Raw genomic sequence first — 17,728 nt, 5'->3', positions numbered from 1 at the left:
GGCGTCATAATCCGCCAATCAAAAGCCCACGATTTCCGCTCAAGCCTGGGCAATCATACAGGATTCTGAAGTAAAATTAACTCGCGCGCGATACTGGCATTAACTCTCACTAACAAGTACATAAACAACAACATCAAGTTCTTGTCGATGATAAATTGTACTGTCATTGATTACTGCGTTTATCAAAATTGTTATAGTCAGTAAGCGTAGTTTGTTTAAATTTCGAAATTTTGTGAATATAATGTAGTACTTTATTTCTTTAAATATATTTTGCCGAACTTTTGTTGATTACATTATAATATGAATTATTTAATGTATAAAAAGTTGTTTTGTAATAATATTCATAATTTTATTAATAGATATATAACGCTATTTTTTATTATATGCAGATTCTGTTTTTCCTAAATGATTGTTTTTTTATGAATTTTTTGTATGATTATTGTTTCTCCACATAGATTAATTACTTGAACTTGTTCGTTTTCTTTGTTATTTGTAAACAGCATATTAGATGCTATATTCACAAAGTGTTACGAGATATGATCTTGTAATTCGCGCAATAAAAATGGCGGGCAATAGAAATATTTTAATCTAGTCTTATTACATAAAAAAAATTGACAAATTAGGAAATAGTGTAAAAAATATTGTATTACGGTCATAATTATATAATTTAATCATTTCGAATAAATCCTTTTTCTTAAACATTTTAATATACTTTAAAAAATTATTATAAGCATTATACTGAACATACATAGTATATATATATATCTATATCTAATAACAAGAATATTAGTAAATATGAACCACTTTCGTGGCAGATATAAACTAATTTAAACGTATAATACATAATATGCATTTAAATTCATTCTTTTTATATTTGAATTTGTTTTTTATACTGTTATTTTAACGCATATCCTAATACATAGGATGTTTCCCTTGCTAGAGGCCTCAAAAGGAAATGTCGTCATTGGCCTAATCACTGCATGTTTGCATACATGAGAATTGGAAATAAGAATGTGAAAATAAGAACGATTTCAAATGAAACATATATACACAATACAGATAATATCGGTTTTCGATGTCGTAATAATATCAGGTCGACGGTTTCTGCTTTGGGATTTCTAGTGAAACTCATCTTGCATAATCATTATGCAAATAGTAAGTACCTAAACATTTAAAAATATAATGAAATATATTTTTTACATATTTATAATGATAATTCTTACTTATATATAAGTAAGGACTGTAAATGCAAATACAAAGTACGTATTTTTATAAAAGCAATTTAATCCATTACCATCATGACATAAAAAATAATTTTCTTAAAGAAAAAATTATTTGTGCTTCTAAAATAAATAAAATTAAATAAACTGATGAAAGTATTCCTATGTGTTTTATATACATAATAAGCAATTTGCATCTAACTATTTTATATTTGCCACAAAACCAAGATCCCTAGGAATCATATATTGTTTTACTATTTCATCTGTTAATTTATTCCTAGCTTCCTGATGTGCAGCTACCAAAGGCTGTAACACTTCAATTAATTCTTTTTTAAGTTCTCCTGTTAAAATTTCTCCACTGATATAACCCTGAAAGTTTATATATTATTATATACATATATATATTTTTATATTTATTAATACTAAGGAACACATTTCAATTTTTACTAAACTTACTTTTCTAAGTTGTTCTAATTTTTCGTCATCCTCTAGGAAGAATCGTAACCACTGATATGATATATCAATATCACAATTGCCTCCTAATTGTCTGTGTTCTTCAATAGTAGCTTGTCCTCCTGAGAATGCATGCTTGTTAATTTTATTCTTTATTTGTTTAGCAGTGTCTGTCAAAAATATTGCAGTATTGTTATCACTAGCTGACATTTTTGTTTTAGAGCCTTGTAAAGCTGGAAAGAATATAGAATGTAACAGCGCTGGTTTTGGATAGCCAATTTTTGGTGCAACATCTCTTGTCATTCTAAAGTAGGGATCTTGATCTATAGCACATGGTATTAAACAATTAACTTTTGCATCCTTAAAAATAAAGGGAAAAGTTCCAGAAATTGCTGGAGCAGCTTGAGTTGGCGGAAATGAGATTTTTCCAATAGGATCACTGTCTCCAAATCCAAAAATGCCTTTCACTTGATTAAATGTAACACTTCTTTGTATTCTGATCATATTCTGATAAAATGCAGGATTATTTCCAATATGTTCTAAATTAGAAAAAATAAATGTATTCTCTGGTTTAAATCCAAGAGCAATAATGTCTTTTGCATTATTATAGGCCAATTTAATCGCATCTTCTATTTTTATGTTCTTCCATATTGCTTTCTCATCATCAGTCAGTTGTATGACTAATGGAACACGGAATACTTCTTGAAGCCATTTACAAAACATAAATGGTATAAGATGTCCTAAGTGTATAGAATCTGAACTAGGTCCTCTACCGGTATAAAGGTAAAAAGGTTTTCCTTGTTCATAAAGATTCAAGATAGTATTCATATCTCGATGAGAGAAGAATATTCCTCTTCTAAGAAAATGATGTGGTTTCTGTCCTGTGATTTTCTCAAATCTCGCTAATAATTCTTCATCGATTTTGGAACTTCCAAATCTTTCTATAATAACAGAGAGAAATCTTCTGAAAAAGTGAAATTATAAGCTAATGTGTATATTCACATATGCATGTTATCTTTGTCCTCTTTCAAAAAATGGGAAGGATTTATAATCTATGAAACGAAGATAATAAAGCAACAGTATATCATTTTATTTTATGTGATAAAAATACTTTTCAAAGATTTCTATGAAAGATATTTTCTATGGAACTCACTAATAAGCTTATCATAATCAATTCCAGTCTCGTTTTTAGTTGCAACATTCCAAGGTGTCACAATATCCTCCTCATCCGCTTTCCCATTTAACGTTGACGTGTCAATTTCAATTTCTTTCGCTGTCATTTTTCTTTATATTTAATTATTTTCCGACTTTTAAGTGCGATCGTGCAAAGATTCTTAGGAGAAAGATATATCATATGCAACGCAGAGTTGGTTACAAATCAACAGGGTTATGTCGGTCTCCGCATGCTATGTTTCCTGCGCACGCATTTGTACATTCAAGGTAAGAAATTTCAGTAATTTTTTTTGCAGTTGCATCATATACAGTTGATTACAAGTATTATATTTATTAATTTTTTATTAAAATATATTTAAATTTAATTATAATTGTTTTTGTGAGGTTCGAATTATCTAACAAATTATCTGTCAATATAGTAAGTGTGATATTATATTTTGAACTATGTATTTGAAATACTAACGTCATCTCACGGTGATAAATTCAAGTAAATAATGATCTGCTTTATTATTAAATCATTTAATATATATAATGTTTTCTATTGAAATTAGCTATTAGTTATAATCTACATAAAAACTTCGAGTTTACAATTATTTTATTATTTCAATATACAATTAAACTCTAGGATAACTTGTTACTTCTAGTGAGTCTTGTCTAGTTAATGTATTATATCTTTTGGATATATACAAAAACATATGTATTATGTTATATTGCGAATTATAATAAATCTAAAACAAATCATAGCGTTAGCTTTTGTAACTTTTCTGTTTAAAATTATCTGAAAATTAATTTTATTCTAAAATATGTAAATATAAATAATAATTTGACGATAATGTGTTACAGATGTTTATGGGTAAAATGAATGTTATAGGACGCAAGTTTGTTGTTAACAACTGGACAATATAGTAACGTATATTCTTTTCATCAGTTTCATGTAAATTTGCAATTTGTGATTTTGTTTTTTATTTGGATATTTCGGTATTTACAAAGAACGATAAAATGTTTTTTCATAAAAATATATCAGTGCCTCTCATTTTGATAAATGTTCTTTTATTTGTACAGAACTTCCAGTATGTATTATAGAGCGATATTAATCTATAACTTAAAATCAAGCATACAAGAATGAATCAAGATTTTCATTCGTTTGTTCCTCCATGATTTATACAAATGGAAGACATTTCATAGAACGAATCGTCGGTAAGGAACTAAAACTATGAAATCTGTTTTTACTACTGTACGTATAATTAAAAAATTGATTGTACATCGTTTGCAGTCGTTAACACAGTGAAGCGTTAGCGTTTACTTTTAGAGATTTCTTTGCATTGTATTAAAAGGAAAATTTTAATTCAGACATCCGCGAGACAGGTAGTAAATCATATTTTACAACTTTCCATATAATATGATGTGAAATTTTTTGAGAATGTAATAAATTCAGCTATACAGGACACTTAAAAATATGCCGATGAGCATAAGATGCAAATAGAACTCGTAGAAACGAAATACGAAGAATTTATGAATCATAAAATCATGTTTTTTAATAGAATTATTAGTATGTTCCTATCTATTTTACAAATATATATTACTCAAAACAATTAGAGCATTGCGTTTTTATAATATCTTTAGTCATATTTTTATTGAATGTCTAATGTATATGCTATTGAATTTTTGTTCTAAAAAACAAGTATCATTAAATAGTAAAGTCATTTCACGAGGCAATTCCTTAATTGTTTTGAGTTATTATAAGCTACTGAAAATGGTGAACATTTATCCAAAATATGTAATTTTCAAAATTCACTTCTGTCAACGATCTCTTCCAAGTTTTCTAGGATGTCCTCATGAAGTTAAACTCATACTGTTAAATTGGTTTCCATTTGCGAAATATCTTTACTATTACACACATCTGTATTATTCATTGAACTGAAAAATAGGGTGTTTCTATATGATCGATAGTATGTATAGGTAATATTTGTGCGCACATATACTTAAGCGAGCGCAGGGGAGAATCTGTTTTAAAAAATATCCCAGATGTATGACAAAAATAACTTTGTCTCACGAAGAATCTTCTTGTGAACTTATATGTATATAAAAGTAGTTTCGATATTTCATTGGCATTGTGAATAGTTGAGAGGACGATCTAAGTCCCGAGATAGTTTTCTTCTTTTCTTTTTTTGAAATCCGAACTAGTGAAGCGACTTTTTATGGCGACACGATATAAAAATTAGATTTCGATAGAGATACTCATAGATCAATTCAAATGTCAGACCATCAGATTATGTGATTAACACCAGACATTATAAAAAAACTGAATCGATTATGTAGATGATGTCTTATTGTATAATTACAAGCTACTAAGTCGAGGGCTGACGACATCCATATTAGAGTTCGTATATTGAAAATTTTTGGTCCTTACGTTTTCTCTACTGTACAATACTCTTAAATAAATTACATTGGATCTAAGATGATTCTTGCTTTCTGCTTTATCTTTTCTCGCGTAAACAGCGAAACAACGATTTTTTCACGTTACTTTCTCTTTACTAAAACGCTAAACTATCTACATTCTCTGAGCATTCTTACAGAGGATCATTTTATCGTGTATTTGCCTCTAAATTGCCGATAATCAGGTTGCTTAGAATTTTGTGAGGATCGGAACAAGGTTGATTTAAATTTCATATAATACATAACGGTACGTTTCATCATCTTAAACTGTTAGTCATGTGTGTTAAATTAATTAAAATTGGATATGATTAAGTAACTAGTCGAAAGAGAAAATGGAAGTATGAAGTGGAACTTAAATATGGTATAAGTGAGACAGATCTTATTGGCTGTGCAAAAACAAACGTTATCCATCGATATTTCGCCAGAAAAACTTTTGTTCGCTTGCAAATTTTTAATCAGGTACATACATAAACGGTAATTGTAGTTCACTGTCTTCGTTTACTTGTTCTAGGAAAAAGGAAAGGTTTGTAAATCTCGCGCAATCCGCTTGGCACAGTATTTTGGGTAACGTTTGAACAACGCTGAAATATGTTTAAGTATTGGCCAAGTCAACCGCCATTAGCGAGGCAAAATCTGATAAATATAATCAATATGACGTACGTTTTAAAGGGTATCTATAAATACAAATCGAACCGTCGTTGCTTTTCCAATAGCGATCTCGCTTTATCAGTAGATGATTAATTTAATCAATTATACATTATTCGTCAATGTTCCTCCTTTGACATTTTGCGCTTTGAATTTTTTTATTTATATTAACATAAGTATGTCAATGTGAATCGTGTAATATATTACAAATTTATATAACGAATTTAATCCTAAGACTCCTTAGATTAAAGTCAGATAAAATTATTCGGAGCAGTTTCTCAATAAATTAGTAAGTTTTCGTTTCCTTAAAGCATTCTGTCCAAACGATTATTGTAACTATTCTTAGGAGTTGAAGGATTAATTATCGTCAAACATTTATAGAATTTCCTCTCTCATGTGATCGTTCTATGATCTCGCTAAAGACACGTCGTACTATCACAGTCCAACTTGAAATGTTCGATTCCATTATTTCACGATAACCTACGTTTCAGTACGTCTCGTTAGAATAAGATAGACAGAATAATTTCTCCATGCAGGCATCAGACTATTATAAAAATACAGACGTGTAATCGTATCATTATACAACATGGTATGTATACCGTAAAAATTCCAATTCGACGAGCAGAACATCGCGATCGAAAAACAATTCTAAGTAAAGCTTCCTCGTTTTATTTCATCATGTTTGTCTGAATGAACGATTAATTCTATTCACCAACTGCTTCGAAGCATCCACAATAAATCTATACTCTGACACCGACACCACTGTCACCTTTTATTTCCGAAACGAGCTCGATGGTAGGAGTGCAGATTTCTGTAGGTGTCGGTGAGGCGAGCGGGGCCAAATGTGAATTCTTAATAGACATATCCTTTAGGATATAGTCTACTCCTGGTTTGACGCGCAATCTATTTCGATGTAAAGATGGCTCTAATCTCAAAATCGCACACGATTTCGTCGATAGACAACCGTTTCGAAACATAGACTCCGTGGACTTGCTTTGCAGATCGTTCTCGATCGCTGACTTTTTCAAATTGATCGTCGATCTGGAATTATAAGGAGACAGATTATGTTCAGAATCAAGCGTGAATTCTTCATTTTCTTCGAACGATGTGAAGATTTCTGAATCAGGTACGGATGGAGCGCTAAAGAACGACTCGCGTAACGACGATGTCAACGCGTCCGGGCACATAAATGGATCGAGGGACGTCAGATCGTTGAGATCGCTGCCACTGTTACAGACTTGAAAATTGTTCACCGAGTAGGACGAAGGGAACGCTTGATGTTCAGTGACTACGTTGGACAGGATCTCTTGGCTTCTCGACGACTCTGACCACTTCGAGTCCGAGGGTCTTCTCGAGCTGAATCTCGTCGAATCGTGCTCAACGAAGATAGGGTCTGGTAATCTCCCTTCTCGACACCTTTCTGAGTTTTTCAACAAGGCTTCGAATAGATCGATGGGTTCTATTGGTGCTATTTGACCCGACAATACCATATTATTTGAGGAACTATCATGACTAGATTTGTTATTGATTGATTCGCGGTCTTCGCTGTAATCTTCAATATTCAACAAGACGGATGGTATCACAGGATCTGAGTGTCTAACTGGACTCCTCCTATTACCCATCGGAGATTTTAAGCAATCGATACTAATGGAAGGCTTCGACGTTTCAGAGTTCTTCGTGTCTTCTTCTTGTAGAGGAGCAAGAGGAAGTGGATCTATGGGACTCGGTGGTTCCGAGTGTATTGTCGGTACTGCCAGACTCTCCATGACTCTGTAAGGCTCTAACAATCTTACGTGCGTCATCGGTTCGATGGTATTGATCGATTCGGAATGTTTCAGTATTTCCATGTTTCTTCGCATTTGTAATACTTTGAAAGCTGGATCTGTTCTGGGCTCCAAGTACCTCGGAGTATTATCCACATGAACAAGATTGGCTAATTTGTTAGAAGTAATTGTTATGTGCTTCGGAGACGTCTTCTGCCTTGGACTATCCAACAAACTCGACCTCGTACTATCCGGGGTGGACGGCGGCGTATAATTGTTCTGAAGTCTGAGGTTTAGATTCGGACTGTTTCGATCGAAGGGACTATTAATCTTCAACCGCGGTCGTGGATAAATTTGAAGACGCTTCTGATTCTCCAATTGTCGAGATAGCATAACGTGTTTAGCCAATCCACCCTCGTACTTATTATTGTGATCTAAATTCTGTACAGAGTATCTATGAGCTTCGGTGGTGTTCCCACCGGTTGGAAGTCGAAGATTCACCTCTGAAGAGATTGCAGTCGCCGATTTGATATTAGGATCCGACATCGAACAAAGATTCGAATTTCTTCTTTTGCAATTGATAGGACTCAAACCGTTATGGAAATCTTTTGTGTGCACTATGGGACTGTTAGCGCTTAGCACGGGATCCGACATAGTATTCATTTGCAATACTTTGCGATTCAACGTTACGTCGCTCTTTAAATTCTGATAGGAGATGAACTTCGGTTCCGACGCCTTCGAAAAATTCTTACTAGCGAGCCTCTTGTGATTCAATCTTCTCAGGTGTCTAATTTTATTGAACGTTGGATCCAGAAGATATTTCAGATTTTTGATCTTGTCGATATTGTGATTCGAGTCGATCATGTGATTCCGATCGATGATGTACTTTAGATCAAGCATTTTCGTGAGATCGTGGATATTCTCCTCGACGATGTCTGCTTGTCTACTCTCAGAAGACGTATGATCCATGTTCCTTTCTGGTGAGATGTCTGTGTGCTTTCCTGACACTTCCAGGCCTCGCCTGCTTGTGTACAAAGTGTTGTTTTGTTTTGTAGCGAAACAATCTTCCACAGGATGCCTTCTATCATCGTTGCTGTTGTTCACCTCGGCTAATTCCATATTCGTATTGGAACCACGTCTCATTGGCGAGCAACCGTAACGGCTGGGTGTCACTCCGAGGAAAGCAGCCAGCTTCTTGGTAATCTTAACCACTGCAACCCTCATTTCGCCGTGATGGAAAGCGTAAATCCACGGATTCACGCCACTGTGCGCCATAATGGGCAGTCCAAGCCATACGACCGCCCATTCGGTAAGAATGTTGGTACCGCAAAAAATATCCAGCAGCATGCAGGTCTGTAAAGCAAATTTACCTTATGTTAAGAAGGTAATTTCGGCCTGCTTCGGTCTTTGTTGCTTGATCTTATGGGAGGGTTCTGATTTATGTCGTGTGAAACGTTCAACGAGGAAATGAGAAGCGATTAGAGCAGTTTATGCTAAAGTTTCTTTCAATTGATTTTGTTTATAATTTATACGATAAATTTTCTCCAATATTTCTCAAATTTAAGATGATGTATAATATAAGAGAGGAGAATATATTGAAGAAAAATGTAAGATTAAAAAACATTGGCTAAACTTCAGAAAATTTTGTCATTATCTTCATAGATATATGTTTCTCCCGTTCACTTGATCTATATGGATGGCGTTAATCTATTTATAACATTCAAAGGTTGAATAATACGCTTGAGCTACATCATTATAAATATGACCATGTAATACGTGAACTAAAATGGGAATTATTTGTCTTGATCTTTGTTAATGAAAGTTAGTAGATTGTGTATGAAACTAAAATCCATATGTATTTGAATTTTGGTGAATTTTATCTTTACATGGGATTTGAAGAAGTCATATAGGACATTATTAGTATGTCGTTCCATATACATGATTGAAAAAAGACGCATAATTTTTTCCGATGACAAAGCCTTTATTTAGCCTGATTCTACTTTGATGTCGTTGTTTACAAATATTCAGTTGGAATCTAATAATATGATTTCATTCTTATGACAAAATACTAATAACACTACTAATGTGTTACGTATCTACTAATGTCGAGGATCTAAAAAATTCTGTAAAAATTATCACATTACTTCTGTATTAATAGTTATTAAATCATTAACAATTATTTTTGTATTATATGACTGTATTGGTCATTTTGACTTTAAGATCAAATACATATAAATTTTTACCGATAAAGATCTTTTTTATTGATATATATTTTAACAAATAAGTTGTAGTTGGCAGTTCTTTGAAAAGTTTTAAACTCTTTTTATTGAGGTGAGGATATATAAAAAATTTTCCTATATTTGTAAACGTTTTGTAGCTTTTTATAAATGAACGACGCTTCTACCACTGGAGTGACAAACTGAACGATAAAATAAAAATTCGTAAAATTGTCTTGGACAAAGTTTATTCGATTAATTTATCGAGACGAATTTTCACAGAACTAAGAGGAAAAATCGCTAAAATCGCTTGTATTTGTTAGTTTTGTCATCCAATGAAATTGTTTATAATTGTTGTCCTCCTAGGAGCTGTTCTTTTAACGATAAAAAAAATGGTGGGCTATTATTTAGAATACTTCTCCAAAAGTTTTCCTCGAGCTCAACTTCTTTTTCTTCACAGTTAGAAGACGCCCATTTCTGCTGCTTCTTCGTTACCACAATTTCGGAGGTTGTGTCGTTTTTCAACCCTCTCCTTCGTGAAACTTTTCCTCGTGAAATGGAGATTGACGGGTTACGGAAACCTCATTACCACGTCGATTCACGCAACATCAATCGATTGCCAATGACCCAAGGACGGAATTTACTATCAGCTAACTTTATTTTATTTTTGTTTTTATATATAAAAAAGTGAAATATCAATTACTTAATTAAATTACAATTTACACACATAGAATGAAATATTTTATTTGAAACAATAATTTTGTTTTCAGCCTAGGAGTGAACATTCTTTTTCTGTTATAATCTGGGTCGAGCCAAGTTACAGTTTGAGTATTGGTCTTCGGATGCGGTAAAATTGCAAACAAACTGTGCCTCAAAGGTTTCATTTTGCAATTATAAAACAAAAAATTTGGTTTGCAAGTTGGTGGATCGTGCACAGATGCAAATTTATTTCAGAGATTATATTTAACGTTAGAAAATACAACGAGTATCTTTAGTATATTTGTTTTGTTATTAACATTATTGTTCTGTTTATTATGACTTATGATTTATTATGTAGCAAAATCAGCCTAGCTCATGTTAGGTTCATGTTACGCTAAGTTGTCACGTCGTTTGCATCTTATTATATTAGTTAAAAACTGGTGATCTCATTTCGAAACTTTTTCTCTTTCATATTTGGCTTCGTAGAGTGCTTATTAAATTTTTTACATCATTCGCGTTATACGTATTTTCCTGGGCTATGGTTTACAAGTAATACTGTATTGCAACCTTTACGGCAAGTAAACTACCCATTATGTGTTTTAATTGGAAATTAACGTTTTTTTTTCTCAAGTAATTAAAACCCGGTAACTAATAAGGGTGTAATGAAGGCAAACAAAAATAGCCAGCATAAAGTTACGCAACTAGGCAAATGCTGCATTCTAAACAAAATTTTCAATTAATTTTAAATTTCAGCTTCAAATATAACTTCCTCGAGATACATACATCTTATAAATATAAAGCCATAATTGTACCATACACTAATCGTAACTATGGAATTTTCAATTCTTATGCAGGTACAAAGTGCAAAAAGATACAAAACCTGATTAGGAGATTACACAAAATCTGATTGAAAGAATGCAAAATCGAATGGTTAAACTACTGTTTTTATCAACATAGGGGATATATACTAATTTTAATTTTGCTTGAGATACAATCAAAGGACAAAATTGGACTGGGAAACATTCGATGTAATTTTATATATTTGCAATAATTTAAAAATGTCTAAATACTTATAAATATGGTGTAACGCGCAGTGTAGAAATATAAAATACAAAGAAGCATAGTCTAAGGAGAAGTACGTATTTAACATGCACACCATGACGTTCTTAAATTTTACATCAGTGTTACGTTACGAGTATGCATGCCAGGCAAAGTAGAAATAATGTTGCGTAACTCCGATGTGCAAGTAGTATGAGAGTAATAATAGCGAAACAACGCACGTTGGCGTTGCGCGTCGAAAGGAATGCTAATTTATAAGAATTTACGCGCATAGGGTGGTTCGATTACAAATGGAGATCTATCTGGTGACCGTGTGCGGTCGCATAGGAGACCATCTACTCACTTGAAAGGGAAGCCAGAAGATGAGAAACGCGCCGACCGTGACTGCTAGTGTTTGACCGTAGCGCGGTAATGCTAGGGTCTGCGTCTGGTGCCTGAACGATAGTTCTACCGTGTAAATCGCACGTGCGTGTGCACGTGCCACCAGATACACGTACATGTAGCAACCGAGGAGAACGAGAGCACTGGGTGCCCATACTGCCACTACCAGGAACACCCTTACGGGTGGGAGGACCGCTGCACCGAACCTGCAGTTGCCACTGTGACAGAAAGCAAATTAATTTCACTCGTTAGTTCAGCGATCGTGTTATATAATTGCGTCGATTCGAATATCGTTTGATTCGATGCTGCACGCGCCTGTTAATTTCCGTTACACGTGTGCCAGGTGCTTCGTCAAGGTTAAGGCCTGTTTGTCAATTCCACGAAATTTTTTTGGAAAGTGCTTTGTGATTAATTTCAATGATTTGCTTTGTTGCTTTGCAATTTTAGGTTGTTTATTAAAGATTCGAAGAAATGTGGATTATTCAAAGTACTGATACAGCTATCCTGTTTAATATACAGTGGTGTCTTAATGATTGATTTTATCTACTTGGTATTTTGATTTTCAATGCTATGAATAGTTTTAAGAAATCATAAATTACTTAATATAAATTCGAGAAAAATGTGGATTATTTGAAGTGTTGATACTGTTGTATTTTAAGATAGTAGTGTGCTGATGATTGAGTTTAACCATTTAGTATAGATCGTTCTGGAATTCTATGATTTAAGAGTTTAGGTCGATGATCGCTATTTCTTTAAGACGTTTGTTTATTCAACTATTAGATCGGAAGATAATTCTTTCTTCGACTACGTTTCATAATTATTTACCTTTACTTGAAAAAATTAACGGGGTTATGTAAACTTTGTGGATGTAATCTATCGTTTGATGTTTAATGGATACAAGGAGATTAGATTGCGTTTATTATAGTAACGCAAACACGACACGTGGCGCGGTTAAAATAACATTACTCTATATTGGTTGGATAACCATGCAATTCATGCTTCAATCCGTGACTTTTACTGTAAATCATGCATATGTTTCCTGCATATTGCATCGTAATCCTATTATGGCATGGTTGTAATTCAGGGACCAATTGTTGATCCCAATAAGGCATTGCGTAAAAAAAGGAGAGTGATAAATCTTAATTTAACTGATAATTTATTATATTACAGAATTGATTATGTGCATATATTTAATTCGTGTACATTTCATTTTTATATTCGAAAGAATCTTTCTATTCTATTTTATATTACAGTAGAGCTACAAAATTGTAACACGTAAAATGAAGACAGAATAGAAAATCATAGCACGCATGCATCCCTAATGAACTTTACATTTTGTTACGTTTCGACGAAGTATGTAAAAAAAAGAAGTAGAAAATTAACTACGTTTGTTTATAGGAACAGAAATTGGCCTTGCTATTTTTTTGCACTGTCGGTGCAAAATGTGAAAAAAGCGCAGGCTCGATTGGAACACATGATTGTATTTCCTAGTTTTATACTACTGTTCGTTCGACCCGTCGGTTGTTTGAGGAACGTGACTAGTGAGCAATCTGATTTTAGCAATTTTCGAAATGTTTGTTCAATAGGATTCAACTGCTGTGCAGAATTAGCAAAAGTTCCTACCGCGTGCATTTTAATTTATAACAATACTTATAGGAAATTCTGATTCTCGGAAGAATTAGTTAAGTTAGTTACATAAAATAAAAGAAATTTAGTTACAAACCTCGCGTTTTTATTTAATTAAACTTATTTTACGCGCTTTCAGAGTGAGATTTTTGTTGATAAAAAATAACTATTAAGACATTAAAATTTTTCAAAATTGTTGTACCAATTTTTCATCATTTTTAATTCAATTATTCAGTAATTTGTATTCTAAAAATTTCTCATCACCTTTAACTCACATTTATTTATTCACTGACCTTTATACTTTCACTCTTCGAATGAACATATTCTTTATGTTATAAACAATGCAATTTACAATCTCTTCCAACATGAGAAAATCCTATAACATTTGAATTTAATTAACAAACGCGAATTCAAAATGGTAAGAGATATACATGTCAGAAATGAAGATTTTCAATAAAAACAATAAATCTATTTGTTTTCTTCACCAGGTGTATAATCTACCATTTGAACGATATTGATTTTCAGCGTTCATCATCTTTACAGAATTACTTAAAGAATAAATTAATGTTTATAATTATTAATTATTGTAATTATTATAAATTAATGTTAATAACATTTATTTCCATTATTTAAATTTATTGTATTTATTTCTATATTAGGCTTTCATCTTGATAAACATAATTTAATTAGCTCATATACAGACCTACAGATAGACCTACATGCTCAAATAACTTATTCTATCACTTACAACATTTTTCATCGTGAATTTCCACATGGAATTTATATCCGTTTGACCATTTCTACTAAAAAATGTTTTTGCTATTTACATTGTTTACTATATCGGCTCATTAATGAAACTAAAACTAAAAGAAGATTGCAGCGGCTCTCACCTGTGTGGTTGAGTTTCTCCTGGTATCTTGGCGTAGATCAAAGGCGAGAGGCCGACAATGATCGCGTAGATCCAGAACACGGCGATGTACTTCTCGATGCTGCTGTGAGTGATGATGTTCTTGTACCTGAGGGGCTGTGCAAGCGACGTCAACCGGTCCACAGCGATTGCCACAGTCACCAACACGCTCACGCTGCACAGTGCAATCACGATGCAGTATGGTACGATGCACAACGTGGAAACGCCATTTTCCGGCAGCCCAGATAACTCTAGATGCATCCCAAAGGGCATGAACACACCGACCTGCGTGCAAGTAATATCCGATTTGCATATGCTGGATGATTAGAGGCGAGAATCATCTCTACGACCTCTTCGGAACTTACTCTATAAACAACAGACATTGGGCAAAATGAAAGTTTTATAATAAACGTACGTATGTTTCAAAGCGTTCCTTAACGTTTACGCTTGCAGTTCGTGTAGAACGTAAAATTAAACTGAGTTCAAAGCCATTTTCAGTAGTAATATTGCGAACATTCTCTAAAGAGGAATTATTCAGAGAGGGTGAGTTGCTGTATGTTGGGGTATTATAACGGAGTGTGCTTTAGGTCATTAGCAGCAGGTGACAACGTATACGTGGTCTGCTTCTAGGTTGAACTGTTCAAAACAAACTATTTCGATGTAGGATCAGATTGTAAGATCTCGTTCGTTTCGATATAGTCTATGATTAAGTATAAGAAAAAATGCCGTATCGATAAAGGTTTATTATGTTGAGCCAGAGTGACTTGAATTTTTTTATGAACCATCCATAATAACGTTTAATTATCACGATTTATGTTTATGTTGTCTGTGTTTGATTTATTATATCATATAAATTATTTGTATTTATGGTATACATAAAATATAAAGGAGTTTGATTGATTAATTTTGAGTAGTCCTGTATACTAAAAGTGAAACGTGTCAACATCAATCGCGGCGGAAGGACTATCGTACGAATTGCAGCGGGGATAGAATCCTCGCCTCGTCCCGTTTTCTGATTGATTAGCTGACTAATTAAAATATCCCGTTAGACGATCAATCTCGAGAAACAATGGGGCACTTCAATGTTGATATCTCCTTTGAAATGGATTCTAATAAAAGCTCAGCATTGACAATATTGATCTATAATTCTTTACATTCTATTTTTAACTTGATTAAGTCATTTAATTTAATTAATGTATTATTGAATAACATTATTTTATCGACAATATTTGAATACTACAGGCGAAGAACATGATAAGTCAAATTTCCTGTTTTTTGTCAAAATTCAGTATGTCGTCAATAAATTCTACATCGAAGCTACTTTCTTATTTAATTTGGGGATTAGATGTGCTTTTTACCATTCTGAACACTAAAAAAGTACCAATAATATTAATTGTATAAATTAATCTCTCTTAAGACATTGTGAATTTATCACCTATTTTCAAAAGAATTAGTATTTTTTTTCAGCCAATAAGTGACATAAAAGTAAAGAAAACTGTGATCGTCAACTACGTTATATTAAAATTCTTCTGTTTACTTACAGGGTGATATTAAAATTAAAAACTAAAGAAAAATATACCTGTCATGTTTCTTCTCCTATGATTTCTATTTACTAGAGAAAGAAGGATAAAAAACTGGACTAATTCAACACATCGATGTCGATCGCGTCTCAATGGTTGCCATAGTTAAAATTACTTGATGGCTTACCCCAAAGTCGCTGACGGCCAAAGAGACTAGTAGGTAATTGGATGCAGTCCGTAACCTTTTGTACCTATAGAAGGCGGCCAGGATAATGGAGTTCCCGACGACGGTGATTGGTGATAAAATGTAGACTATCGACATCGCCAAAACCACCGAAACGGGATTGACGTCCAGCCGTGTATCGATCTTGGTAACCGTCGGTATAAGAGCGGTCGTCAATTCCTCGGAAACGGTGGACGGCAACGGGTCCGTGGCGGGCGTTGACATCGTAATTTAGAAGCTTTCCGCGCGTTTCCCTTCGGCTCTGCGTCTTCAAGTGAGATTCCGCTCGTAAACGTGTCCTTCGTAGGACGACATGACGCAATCACCAGATCACGTCGATGAAAATTTCGTGAAAATCTTTAATTGCCCGATAATAATCTCGTACTTCTGGCGTATCGTTCGATGCGGAAGTCTTCTAAAAATTTTATCGAATATTATTTTATCGAAGAGTTCTTTTCTATCCCGAGGGTCATTGACATTTAAATTCAGAATACTATCGGCGCAAAGAGTCAGGACATTTTTTAATTTCTAACAACATGTAACCTAATGATCAGACTGTGGTTATTTTTGCACCTTCAAATTTTCTGTGAGTGCATAAAAATTAATAGTTTGCTAATGGCAAAGTTATTCATGTTTCGCTTCCACATACTAACTTGTTAGTATGTTATTATGTTATCTATAAATCTAGGTTTGTAATTAAAAGTCTAAAATTCGTAATTTAAAAAGACAGTTGTAATTAAAGACTAAAACGAAGAGGAAGAAATTCTTCTATTTGAGCCACATTGAAACCAAACTGGTCAACTATCTATCTATCTTTTTCAGGAGTTAAACACTAATTACGTATTCTAGAAGTAAGATAATAAATGTTTCAGAAAGTGATGTTGATAGGTTTGGTTAAGCTTCTAAATGGGTTACCTATCTTCGCTATAAAAAAGTCCTCCCAAAAACTCTCATTTCTATATTATAAACGTGACATTTTACACTTAGAAGTTGTTTCGTTCTCGAGATAAAAGAGTAACGATCAATTTTACTAACCTTTTGTGCTTTTACAGGAATCGTCCGGAGCCATGGTAAAAGTTTGACATCCGCCACTAAAGGAGAAACGTCGTTATTTCAAATCGTGTGATTTAGGGTCCTGGCGATAAATTCCTCGTGAAATCAGCATCGATTTGGGACTACGTTTCGCATCGGAAATGGAGGCCGGAAATCGCTCGATTTGGGTAATGTACAACCTTGGCCCGTTTTCTTTTCACACCGTTTGGCCTCGACTTTTACGACTTGCGCAACATCACCTTTGCCTCGAACTTCCTGAAGACAAACATCCGCATTCTGTCACACAATTACCTTATATTATCAAATGTTTTTTTTACGGTTCGTAAAACGTCGTTCGCTTGGTAAGTATCTGAT

At 33.4% G+C, this 17,728-nt stretch overlaps 2 protein-coding genes and 1 long non-coding RNA gene across 3 annotated transcripts; 1 reads left to right on the top strand and 2 right to left on the bottom strand.

Moving 5' to 3' along the window:
• Window positions 1-82: 82 nt before the first annotated feature.
• LOC117208654 lies at window positions 83-1,349 on the top strand. Its single transcript, XR_004487742.1, has 2 exons — window positions 83-200; window positions 924-1,349. It is a non-coding gene; the product is annotated as an uncharacterized LOC117208654 (long non-coding RNA).
• On the bottom strand, window positions 1,265-3,177 carry LOC117208651 (tryptophan--tRNA ligase, cytoplasmic). Its single transcript, XM_033449924.1, has 3 exons — window positions 2,827-3,177; window positions 1,677-2,614; window positions 1,265-1,589 (listed from the first exon to the last, which is right to left on the bottom strand). Exons 1-3 carry the CDS (start codon window positions 2,951-2,953, stop codon window positions 1,422-1,424), a joined length of 1,233 nt encoding a protein of 410 aa, XP_033305815.1. The 5' UTR covers window positions 2,954-3,177; the 3' UTR covers window positions 1,265-1,421.
• Window positions 3,178-5,497: 2,320 nt separating this feature from the next.
• LOC117208649 lies at window positions 5,498-17,495 on the bottom strand. The gene is made up of 5 exons (XM_033449920.1): window positions 17,357-17,495; window positions 16,286-16,736; window positions 14,562-14,863; window positions 12,008-12,263; window positions 5,498-9,043 (listed from the first exon to the last, which is right to left on the bottom strand). The coding sequence occupies exons 2-5, from the start codon at window positions 16,544-16,546 to the stop codon at window positions 6,668-6,670; spliced, it is 3,195 nt and encodes a 1,064-aa protein (XP_033305811.1). The 5' UTR covers window positions 16,547-16,736; window positions 17,357-17,495; the 3' UTR covers window positions 5,498-6,667.
• Window positions 17,496-17,728: the final 233 nt, after the last annotated feature.

This window comes from Bombus bifarius, unplaced genomic scaffold (genome assembly GCF_011952205.1).
Source record: "Bombus bifarius isolate JDL3187 unplaced genomic scaffold, Bbif_JDL3187 scf7180000008148, whole genome shotgun sequence".
Taxonomy (NCBI): domain Eukaryota; kingdom Metazoa; phylum Arthropoda; class Insecta; order Hymenoptera; family Apidae; genus Bombus; species Bombus bifarius.
This window is presented reverse-complemented; position numbering and strand designations above follow the sequence as displayed.

What these genes read in the sequence shown, in the direction of transcription:
- LOC117208651 (XM_033449924.1), bottom strand. Translation starts at nt 2,953, where the DNA reads ATGACAGCGAAAGAAATTGAAATTGACACGTCAACGTTAAATGGGAAA. An exon ending in TGATTATGATAAGCTTATTA is followed by an intron (nt 2,615 to 2,826) that starts GTGAGTTCCATA and finishes CTGTTATTATAG; the next exon opens with AAAGATTTGGAAGTTCCAAA. An exon ending in AATTAGAACAACTTAGAAAA is followed by an intron (nt 1,590 to 1,676) that starts GTAAGTTTAGTA and finishes ATAAACTTTCAG; the next exon opens with GGTTATATCAGTGGAGAAAT.
- LOC117208649 (XM_033449920.1), bottom strand. Translation starts at nt 16,546, where the DNA reads ATGTCAACGCCCGCCACGGACCCGTTGCCGTCCACCGTTTCCGAGGAA. An exon ending in TGGCCGTCAGCGACTTTGGG is followed by an intron (nt 14,864 to 16,285) that starts GTAAGCCATCAA and finishes ACTTGCACGCAG; the next exon opens with GTCGGTGTGTTCATGCCCTT. An exon ending in TCTTCTGGCTTCCCTTTCAA is followed by an intron (nt 9,044 to 12,007) that starts GTGAGTAGATGG and finishes TTTGCTTTACAG; the next exon opens with ACCTGCATGCTGCTGGATAT.